This window comes from Eubalaena glacialis, chromosome 10, assembly GCF_028564815.1.
Source record: "Eubalaena glacialis isolate mEubGla1 chromosome 10, mEubGla1.1.hap2.+ XY, whole genome shotgun sequence".
In the NCBI taxonomy this organism is placed as follows: Eukaryota; Metazoa; Chordata; class Mammalia; order Artiodactyla; family Balaenidae; genus Eubalaena; species Eubalaena glacialis.
Window position 1 is genome coordinate 84,914,502 of NC_083725.1, and position 11,711 is coordinate 84,926,212.

The following is an 11,711-nucleotide window of genomic DNA, read 5'->3' on the forward strand; positions in this document are numbered from 1 at the left end:
AAGCCCTTGGCCAAGGTCATAAGCTAAGAAGAGGTGGAGTCCCCAGATTGGGCTGCGGCAGGACCACCGGTGGTGGTTGGCAGCACAGAGACGCTGCTGCCCTCAGGTCTCCAGGGGCTTCCAGTCAGCACCCGCAACAGGCACTGCCTTGCCTGGAGGAGGTGCGGCATCGCCCCCTAGTGGATACCAGGTAGCATGGCAAGTTTTGGCTCCTGAGTCTTTTCCCAGTGGAGAGAGTGTGTGTGTGTGTCTGTGTGTGTGTGCACGTGCACGCACAACTGCTTGTAGCCTCTTCCAGAATGTGTACCTTGATGCCTTCACGTGGGATAAACATGTGCATCCCACAGAGTCAGAAGGTGCCCAGTGACCAAGTTTTCAGTTTCCAGTGTCTTGGCTCCCTCTTCCTGACCCAGTGGGCATACTAGGCTCCTCCCTGCCTTGGGGAAAGTGAATGTCCTGTCTGTCTGTCTGTCTGTACAACTGTCTGCTGTTTCCCAGAGCTGCCTCAGGGCTCTGCAGTGGGACCAAGGAGCGTTACGATACATCCTTTGCTTGCCACGGTACTTACCCAGCCATTCATCTTAGACATGTCCAGCGGCAAGTGGGGAGGCTTGTAAAAATATTCTCTGTTCTTGCAGATGACGTTAGATGTGCCCAGGTGTGCATTTGTCTTATGACTTAGTCCTCAGCCCTGTTCCCCTTTGGAATTTTCATTGTAAACACTTGCCAAAGTGTCTAAAGCCTGCAGAGTCACTCAAAAGACCCCTGTCCCCCTGGTGGAAAGGGGAGAGTGGGGAGCCATTGATCAGATGACCCAACCTGCTCTGAGACTCTGGGCAAACCTCCCACTGCTAAGCCTCGGTTTTCCCATCTGTAATCTGAAAAGTGTGGACTAGAAGAGTTTTTTCAGGCTGGCTCTGTGGAGCCCCAAAGTTCCTCAGACTACTCATAGTAGGGTCAGGGGAACAGAGCAAAAATTTAAAAGCCACGGGGCCAGACCCTCTAGGAAGTTGATGAGCTCGGAATTCTAGGCTCTGTCGTTCTGCAGCCCTGAGCGTCTTCTCTTCCAGGCTGGAGGATGGAGACAGAAGCAGTAGCTGCCAGAAACGACGTTTGGTTCTGCCTCACACATGTGAAATCTGGCTTGGGAAAGTCAGCTGAGTGCTGTAGGGAAAGCCCTTAGAGGGAGAAGCTTCTACAAGTTGCAGGAACGTTTCTCATGTGCAACAGGCTTTTTCAGTTCTAAATATCCCCAAGCGCTTTGTGTTCCTTTCCTCCCTGACTCATACCCATGCGCACACGAACCTTCACACGATCCCTTCCTGCTCAGCCCATGAGTCGCCTTTCCAATGCCAGACTGAGCTCTCAGGCCTGGGAGTCACCGCTGCCCCAGGTTAAGGAAGGTTTCGCAGTAGACAGGGTTGGAGCACTAGACAGGAAGGGCGCTGGTGTCTGAAAGCGCTGAGCTCGTAGAAGACTGTGTATCTTGAGTGGAGGAGGAGGCGGCCATGGAGGAAGGGAGGTGGGCGGGCCTGTCTGCAGTGTGGGCAGAGCAGGCACTTCCCTGAGACAATCGGAGGGGGCTTAGGCAATCGTGAGACAGCAAGCCCAGCCCAGGTGACGTGTCCTCGTCGGGTAGACAGCCTGGCCTGCATCTCCCTGCTCCGGTTTTGGCTGAGTCACGTGGCTCTTGCCGATACCGAGTGGTTCAGAGTGGAGTCTGTCAGGAGGGGTGGAGAAGGGAAAGGCCCAGACAAGGATGCCAGGGTCCTGGGTTCGAATCCAGCTCTGCTCCGAAATCTTTCACAACTGACTCTTCTCTCTAAGCCGTAAGTTCTCCATCCGGTAGATGAGGCGGCTGGGACCCCAGTTCCTTCCAGCTGAGGCAGCCTGTGACCTGGGAAAGACGTGATTTTATCAGTCAGAGCTCAGCTCTCTTGTACTGTCAGCCTTCTCTCCCCACATCCCCCTCCCTCCCCTCTCAACTGTAAGAGTTCTGGGAGGACAGAGGGAGCAGGCAGACAGACAGACACGCTGCGGTCCAGATGTAATTCCACTCTAGAGTCCCCACTGCAGCCGTTGTGGTTCAGGGGGCTTTGGTCTTTGTACCCCTGTGGTGCCCTACAGAGGGGGTGCCCTTCCAGAGCCACAGGTGGCACTCTCCTGGGTGGGCACATCTTGTCCTGGCTGTGAGCCAGTCCTGCCACACCTGCTCAGACTTAAGTGGTCCACGGACCTGGGCAGACTTGGATTCCAGTTCTGCCTTCTCTCGTCCCTGGGCCTGGCTCCTTGTCTGGGAAACTTGGGTAGTGATGCTTCCTCTTGGAATCACATGGTGGTTAAACAAGATATTTGTCAAGTGCTTCTCGTAATCCCTGGCACACAGTGAGCTGTAAGCTGTGGCGGCAGGGGTGATGTTAAAGAGGAAAGATACAGAGAAGGCACCCAGCTACGTGAGATGCAGAGCCTCGCCTTGGGAAGTGGTGCAGCCTAGGTTTTTGTTCTTTGAAGAGTGTATGTATTTCTTGAAATTGCCAGAAGAAGTCACTAAAATCATTGTATTATTCGGTATTTCAGGCTTAAGGAAAGGAGCTTGGAGGCATGGTACTGGTCTTACAAAATTATGTGATAATTCCGCTTTAAGAGCAAATTAGTTGTTTTGGGCAATTTTGAGAAATACATGAGGGAGGAGGAGCAGTTACAATTCCAGTACCCACATGGAACCCCTTTAACAATTTGCTGTTCTGAAAGTGACCAGCGCCTCTACACGGGGCCTCTGAGAGTCAGGCTCACTTTAAGAAATGGGGTTTTATTGAGCCAGAGCCATTGGTGACCTCTGCCTGGGCTGCTGATACCCAGCACCCCATCTGTGTGCCGTGGAGGAGGGAGGGTACTCAGTGGGATGACAGCACCTCTTTCCAGCTCCACATTCAGTGACATCATGTTGGTAATTGATTGGCCATGGTGGGAGTATTCATATCATGGAAATTGGCAAACACTTCAAATCAGAGAGTTGTTTTTCAAGTTGGATCAGCGAGGCTTAGAGTTTAGGGTGACACAGTGAGTCAGTGGCAGAGCTGAGATGTGAACCCAGGTCAGGCTGACTCCAAAGCCAGTGCTTTTACTCCCTAGGTCATGCTGCCTTTGGTCTTAGTACATCAAGGTGTCCGTGCCTTGGACGATTTCCTTAGGATTTCCTCTGGAAGTGGAATTACTCCATCAAGGGAAGCATAATGCTGGGCTTGGAGAGTTTTTCAGAAAGTTGCAAAACCAGGCCTGCAGAAGAGGTCTCGGCCCACTTCCTAACTGTTCCTTCTTTGTTTCCAGCTGTATGGAAGGCGGGCCCCCTGGGAGGACCCCGCCAAGTGGGTGATGGACACCTATCCTTGGGCAGCCAGCCCTCAGCAGCACGAGTGGCCTCCCCTCCTGCAGCTCCGCCCCGAGGATGTCGGCTTTGACGGCTACTCCATGCCTCGGGAGGGGTCAACCAGCAAGCAGATGCCCCCCAGCGATGCTGACGGAGACCCACTGGTGAGTTCTCGGCTTCCAGAGCGGCTCGGCATTCACTGAGCACTTACTGTGTATTGGGCCTCATGCCAGGCACACCGGAAATTTGGAAGTGACTGAGCCCCAGCCTTGCTTTGGAAGGCTAGACCTATCCCAAGATTTGGGATATTTTCGCCCATATTTTCTTCCTTGTTTTTAGTTTTTCACGCTTGTCTTTAACCCCTCTGAAATTTTTCAGATAAAAGTTCAAGAATTTGATTTTTCTTCCTAAATGTCCCTACACCACTCTACGCCCTCTGGTTTGAGTGTCAGCTTTATCATGTCTTGCCCAGTAGCCCAAGCCAAATGGTCAGGAGCTTAGGCAGGGAGAGGTTTGAGGGCGGGAGGGACTCATGGAGGAGAGGACAAGGGGGCCTGAATGCGGGTCCCCTGGCCAGTGACATGAGTTAAGCCTTTAACGCTGCCTGAGCACCTTTACTCCCCTGATGCTAAAGCAATAAAGGCCCTTTAAGAAGAACCTGGGTCAGAGATCATACCACTACAGTTCTAGAACTCTCTGCCAATGTAAGACCCATACATAGGCATACTGCGAAATTAGACCTAATAAATCAAAAGCCCTATTAAAAGAAGGTTGAGGGCTTCCCTGGCGGCGCAGTGGTTGAGAATCTGCCTGCTAATGCAGGGGACACGGGTTCGCGCCCTGGTCTGGGAGGATCCCACATGCCGCGGAGCAACTAGGCCCGTGAGCCACAACTACTGAGCCTGCGCGTCTGGAGCCTGTGCTCCGCAACAGGAGAGGCCACGATAGCGAGAGGCCCGCGCACCACGATGAAGAGTGGCCCCCGCTTGCCGCAACTAGAGAAAGCCCTAGCACAGAAACGAAGACCCAACATAGCAATCAATCGATCAATCAATAAATCAATCAATAAATCTTTAAAAAAAAAAAAAAAAGAAGGTTGAAGCACATATACCAGAACCTCCCATGGTTAAATGACCATTATCATGCTATAAATTTAACCCTGAGCTCTCTTGGCAACTAAGGCAAAAGGAAAAACACTGCAAAGAATATTGCTTGCATTACCTAATGAAAGAACATATTCATAAGAGATGCAGCAGGATTAAAAGACAGTTGACTTGCTGTTCTATCCCTAGTGACTAACTGATTTGCTAGATAAAAAATAATAATAATAGGTGCTTTGGGGTTGTCTGCCACTCCTGAATGGAGGGATGCAGCTGTGGTCCTATTGAGACATTTTAAATGGGAATTTTATTTTAAATGGATTTATGGCTTGTATTACTAAGCACAACCTAATCTGCAGTGTTTACCACAGTGGTTTTCCAGAAGAAAGGATCAACCTGTAAAAGGCTATTTCTAACGTTAACCGTTACTAAAAGCCAAAGTCATGGAACTATTTTTGTGGGTTCAAGCTCATGAACTCTAACTTATGTAAAAATAGAATTTAGGATATCTAGAGGAAAGAATGGCCAGCTCAGCCCTGGACATTCTTTTCTTAATCAGGGATATCTGTGTCACTGACTAAACACAGAAGGCATTTAGGTAAGACCCGGGGTTCTCCGAATAGTTACACAGAATTGTCCTTCCAACCTCAGGCTCCCAGAAGTCAGCTATGCCGGCCCAGCTACCTCTACTTACCAAGTTAGATACTTGGTGTTTCCCCCAAGTCCTGTTCTCTCTGCCCAGGACCACAGGTGTCTGCTATGATAGCCCTCTTGTTAACTGATCTCTCACTCTCCTGAGACTGAGGCCTCCAGGAGGGCAGGACTGTCTTGTTTTTATTCCAGACCATATACTATGGGTACACAGGGAATGTTTGATGAGTGAATGAATAATCCTGGCTGCGAAGGATTTTTCTGTGCACTTCCGCTCCACCCCTTCCCAGTTGCAGCCATGCAGATGGACACCATCTGGTGGTGCTTCTGTGGTTTGCTCACCCGGGCCCACTCTGCTAGGCATCCTGAGGGGCAGCCAGCCAGGGGGCAGCTGGATTTCACGCCCAGCTGCACCAAGTCTGAAGATAGCTCAGAGAGACCCTATCTTCCTAATTTTGCTAGATAAAATATAAAATACATACACACACAGTTTATAGTTGTAAATAAAATTAAAGTATTGGTCGTTTTCAGTTCCCCATCTCCCCTTGAACACAAATGACCAATAGACTGTAGACCAGGGAAGACGCAAGAACACTGTCTTTAAACTCTTAAGAGAAATGATGGTGATGATGATAGCAGATTTATCACATTTATTGAACAGTTACTATGTGCCAGGCCCTATGCTAAGGGTTGAATACACATCATGTCGTTTAATTCCCTACTTCAGCCCTATGGGATGGGTACTGCCGTTTTCTCTATTGTATGGATGAGGAACTGGTGGCTCAGATACATTAAATAATTGCCCAAAGGTTTCTGAATTGGAATCCAGGCCTCTCTGTGTTCCGAGGCTCTGCTTTACTGATGCTGTCCTCCGCCTCCCCATGGAGGCCTTGACAGGAGGTGGAGCCCAGGTGACTCCAGGCTGCCCTCTGGCCAGAGCCAGGACTGCAGATGGGCTCGATGCTCATCGAAGGGGGAACCCTGTGCCTCGAGGTCAGCGGTGCTGGGGCGCTTGGCTGGCATCTCACCCAGGCTGAGGGCTATGTTTGAGTAAGGTGCCCCTCCCAAGTAAAAAATATATATACATGATCTTTTAGAGGATGTTGTATTTTCAGTGATCTGCATGTATTAATCCACACCGTAACGTTGTAGGGCAGGTGTAAGTATTCACATGTGACCAGTGAAGAAACTGAGGTGTAGCAGTTAAGTCACTGGCCCAAGGTCATGCAGCTAGTAAGTGGTGGAGCCGAGACTTGACCCCTGGAAGCCTGGCCGAGGGCCCGTGCTCTCGTCCACCGTGGGCCACAGTCCCCAGGGTGAGTCTAGAGGAGGTGGTGTGAGCTTTGGAGAGGCCAGGCGTGGCCGGCTGACCGGACCGGAAGCCGTGTCGCAGTCTCCGCTCTTTCCCCAGATGAACATGCTGATGCGGCTACAGGAAGCAGCCAACTACTCCAGCCCCCAGAGCTATGACAGCGACTCCAACAGCAACAGCCATCACGACGATATCCTGGACTCGTCCCTGGAGTCTACTCTGTGACGGCCGGGCCACGGAGCCTGCCCTCCTGCCCTCCACCTCTCTCCTCTGCACCTCCCTGAGGACGCCCTCCTGAGCCAGCCCCCAGCCTCGGCGTGAGTGCCGCGCGAAGACCCGGACCCTCCTCGTCCTCCAGCCTTGACCTGGGTGCAGGCGCCCCGGGCCAGCCGCCTCGGGACCGCTTCCTTCACAGGGAGAACTGCACCATCTTCGGTGTCAATTATTGTTTTGCCTTGTTGCTGTGACCTTCCTAAGACACAGAAAGATACTTCTCGGGAAAGGACCATCACCGTTGAAATGAAAAGGGTTTTTAAAAAAAAAAGCCAACCCACTTGAAGCTCTGAAACCAAACAGCATCCTGCCCTCAGCAGCCCAGAGACAGAAGAGATGAGAGCAGAGCTGAAAACGGAGACAGCGGGGCTTCCTCCGCGCACAGACCCTGCAGCTCCAACCCCGCCGCCGCCCTTCCAACACACCGGCCACAGAGAGATCCGATGCCAGCTGGGGCCCTTGCTTTGGTCACACTCAACAAACTGCAGAGCCGCATCACAGGAAAAACTTAGGAAAAACAAATCGTGCTTTCTCTTTGGTTTGTTTTTTAAATGGTGCTCTCCTTACCCGAGAGGTATTTTGCCTGTTCCAGTTCACCCCCGCCTCTCAGACCCATCAGCCTCTGGTTCATCCATAAGTGAGAGTGAGGCCGAGCGGATGTGGCTGTAAACGCAGAGCTGCATGTGTCTGTTTCCTTCTCGTACAGAAATGAATCAGGTCTTACTCCTGCTAACACTGTGTACAGTGAGAATTGGTCTACCTTGGCGAACCGATCACCCCTTTGACAATGAGGTTGAGTTTCTCCCTTTCTGACTCTGTTGATTTTGAAGACTTTTTTCCCCTCTCCTTCCCCTCGTGGTCAGAATCCATCCTTTGGTGAACGTGAGAACCGCAGGAGTTGGCTTTTGGTTTGGTCCTGCTGAGTTCTGGTTTTCAGTTGTCCCTCCTCACAGTTCTGCACACTCGCTGCCTCCTGCTGGGGCCGGGGTCGCTGTGCCCTTGACAGTGGACCAGGACCCCGTCCTCAGCGCGTGGGTGAGCGGGACCTTGCCTTTCCTCCTCGTCCTCGAGGCTGCAGGACACACGTCGACACCTCCAGCATGCCAGCCCCGACCTCAGGTGGGGTGTGAGGTCACCTCGCAAAACACTTGCACTTTCCCCAGAACCAACGTGACGTCACACAAGTCAACAGGTGGGGGCAGCTGCTCCCTTCCAGAAGCTCTGGCCTCCGGCGGACGAGCCTTGCCTGACCTCTTCGGTGCTGACCTTCCCAAAGCGATGCCTTAACTGGTTTTGTACTCACCGTGTTCATTGATGAGTGTCGTGCCTGCCTGGGGTCTATTTTTCTGTTTTCCCCATCAGAGCAAACAGGGCTAACAAGTCACCTACTCACTAGGAGAACTCAAGCTAATGTGACTTTGCTCATCCAAAAGACTCATTCGTGTGGATGCGTGACTGTGGGAAAAAGAAAAAGGAAAAAAAAAAAAAAAAGATCTTTTTTTTTTTAGGTTCTTATCAGTCTCCAGCTAACGCCCTGACTAGACAAGATCTGTCTTGTGCAGGAAAAGGCAAAAGTTCCTACCATGTTACATGACATTGTTGAGGCATGCGCTGCTCGTATGTGTCTTCAACATACTGGTATTGACCGGTGGTCAATCTTTGAGTCATTTGTTTCTGTTTTATTTTTATCGGACCCCCATGGGGGGAGTCTCTGTTAATGATCAGGGTTTTTACTCCATTTTTTTTTACATTTCTATTTCCAAAGGTCCCTCTCTCAACATCTTTTATTTTCTTACCACAAGAGTGTGACCTGAAACCAGTCACATTACATTGGATGACACCATTTGCTTCCTCTTTGAAAGGAAAAGGGGAATGTGTCCCTCCAGCAGGTGAATGGAAAACCTGTCAGCGTGCTCTTTTCTTTAATCTCAGTAAACTCAGACTCTATTCTGCTAAGCCTTCCTTAGTCATCTGGGTGTGTGAGTGTGTCTTGTTCTGTTTTGTTTTTCATAAAATGTTTAAAGCATGTATTTAGCCTGTGACCTCAGGGGTCAGTCACACCCTGAGCCTTCTGGTAAACCTGAAGAATGGTCCTTCTCAATTTATCTCCCAGCAATGACCTTACACGCTCATACTGTGAATTTGGGAGGAGGTGCAATGGACTTCTCCTCATGGGCAGTTTTCCCGGTCACCTTGTGAGTAGACACCTGCCAAGATCCTTTGAAACTTTTTCTTTTTTTTTTTACAGCACCCTCTTTTCTCTTTCTTTTCTCCCCAGTCCCACAGACTTCCCTCCCACCGGGTCCAGGCTCAGCGCCGAGACCTCTGTCCCTGGTGCTGCCTGACAAGTGAAACGGTGGTTTCAAGGAGTGTAGCCTTGTACGAGTCACAACTCGGGGTCTTTCCTACAGTTTCCGGAAGCAGGGTTGTCTGATATGCACATTTCTTACTTTGGTCCTGTTTTGCTTTTGTGTCACTCACCTTTGACAAAGTGACTTTGTGCTCATTTAGGGCTCTGTCTGAAATGCTTCCATTTTGCCTTTTTCTACAGTTAGGCTAATTTTGAAAATGTATGAAATTCTATGCAACATTTGTGTTGAGTTACCAATGGAAGCCAAAAGTTTTCTTTCCAAACTGCCAAGAATTTTACAGGCCATAAGTGAGATGGGAATTCCCTTTAGTTTAAGGTGGTGGGTGGGCAGGGGGGGACACGGAACGAGACTTGCCTAGACCTTTGTTGTATCTTGGGGACATATTTTCTTGTTGATGCTTAAACTTCAAAATTCTGTGTATTCGAATTTGATAATGGCGAATCTACTTCAAAAGGAAAAAATAATCCAGCTTTGTGGATACGAAATGGAAGGTTTGCTGTTTTGATCTAGTTATTTCCAGTGGAGCAGTTTATGAAATATGTTCTATAAGATGTACATTTTTTCACTGTAACATAGAAATTGTAAATAATTGATTAAAGTGCTGCATTTTGATGAATTTTTTCTAGCCATTTTTAAAGAGAAAACTAGGAATTGAGTATTTTGTGTACGGTATGTTTCCGTCCTCCCTCCCCGTCCGCCGTCCCTCCCTATTTAATTTTCATTTGTCATGAGGTTTTTGGATTTGCCAATGATCTGCCGGAGATCATGCCCCACATCATAGAGAATAAAGCTGATGATTGTACCAGTCTTAAATTATTCATGATTCAATAAAATTGATGCTTATTTATTCAGATTAGTGGTTTGGCTTTTCTGTGCTAGAGAACGTCCTCAACGGAGTTCAGCTTCATGCCAGGAGGAAGTCATTCTTATTTGGATGCAGGAAACACAGCGAGAGCCCCTCAAAATCTGCAAACACATCTTTGCTGCTGTGTCATCGACATCCTACCTTTTCTCAGTTCCTTGCCTCAGTTATTGCCTGTGTGGAGCTTCTTAGCAATGCAGGACTTTGTGCTCCTCCCAAACTTTGAGTCACTGGGGATCTTGTGGAAATGCAGATTCTGACTCAGTAGGTCCAGGGTGGGACCTGTGATTCTCAATTTCTAAGAAGCTCCTGGGTGAGGCCAACACTCTAGGTCCTAGACCACACTTTGAGGCAAGCTCTATCTATCAGTATCCAGCCACCTCCCCACCCCCCAGTCGACCCCTTGGCACAGGAAAGATTTTTTTTTTATGTATTGAGTACCTACTAATTGCCAGATGCTTTCCCAAGTGCTCCAATATAATCTACAAAATGACCCAGAGGAGGTAAATATTCTTACTCCCGTTTTACAAGTGAGAGGAAAAACAAAGACAAGAAATCAGGCTCAGAGAAAACAACTTGCCAAGGATCCTGCAAGCTAAGAGGTGAGAGAGTTGGAGTTTCAGCCCCGTATTCCAACCCCAAATCCTGCCTGGCATCTCAGAGACCCCGTTCCGCATTGCAGCTGATATCCACTGCAGAGCATAGGCAGTGGGAGATGACATCACATCTTAACCTTCACTTTTACCAGAACAACAGAAACTGTAAAGGCTTGGTTTGAAGTGAGGCCTGTGGGGTCACTGTGAAATTGATCCAACCCAGCTGGCTCAACTGCTGGTGATGTGAAATGTCCAACGCAATGTAACACACAACAGTGGCCCAGCCAGGGGGCAGGTAAAAAATCCAGACGTTGAGAATAGGCAGTTTTTAATGCCTGTCAAAAAAAAATGAAAGGGAGCTGGTACAATGGTGTGGCAAGTAGATATCCTGAATTTCCAAGGTTTTCCACATCAAATATTCCACCCCTACGTTTATACAATGAAATATTACTCAGCCATAAAAAGGAGCAAAATAATGTCATTTGCAGAGACATGGATAGACCTAGAAACTGTCATACAGAGTGAAGAGAAAAACAAATATCATACAATATTTCTTGTATGTGGAATCTAGAAGAATGGTACAGATGAACTTATTTGAAAAGCAGAAATAGAGACACAGATGTAGAGAACAAACTTATGGATACCAAGCGGGGAAGGGGGTGGGATGAATTGGGAGGTTGGGATTGACATATATACACTACTATGTATAAAATAGATAACTAACGAGAACCTGCTGTATGGCACAGGGAATTCTACTCAGTGCTCTGTGGTGACCAAATGGGAAGGAAATCTTAAAAAGAGGGGATATATGTATATGTATAGCTGATTCACTTTGCTGTACAGCAGAAACTAACACAACAATGTAAAGCAATTATACTCCAATAAAGATGTTAAAAAAAATATTCTTCTTCCCAATCCATTTTCTTAAGACATTCTCTCCCTTGACCATAAAAAGAATTTATGTTTAAAAAAAACATAAAAAAGCAAGAACTATAGAAAGCATCATATGTAATGTATTTAATGGTAAAATGTTGAATGTGTTCCCTTTCAGATTAGGAGACAGATAAAGAAAGATGCCTCCTTTCATCAGGTAACATCATAGTAGAGAACCCCAGTCAGCACAGAGAAGCAAGAGAAGTAAATCCTGAAGATTGGAAAGGAAGAAATTGGACTGTCTT

The 11,711-nt window shown here is 48.4% G+C and overlaps 1 protein-coding gene across 2 annotated transcripts in view; it reads left to right on the forward strand.

Annotated features, from left to right (window-relative positions):
* Positions 1 to 9,926, forward strand: part of NAV2 (neuron navigator 2) — a 396,612-nt gene extending 386,686 nt beyond the window's left edge. For both annotated transcript variants that reach the window (XM_061201526.1, XM_061201527.1), the window contains exons 37-38: positions 3,328 to 3,531; positions 6,530 to 9,926. In XM_061201526.1, the coding sequence (XP_061057509.1) occupies positions 3,328 to 3,531; positions 6,530 to 6,655 (330 nt within the window). In that variant the 3' untranslated portion in view covers positions 6,656 to 9,926. The remainder of the gene's footprint in view (positions 1 to 3,327; positions 3,532 to 6,529) is intronic.
* The last annotated feature ends 1,785 nt before the right edge of the window (positions 9,927 to 11,711 follow it).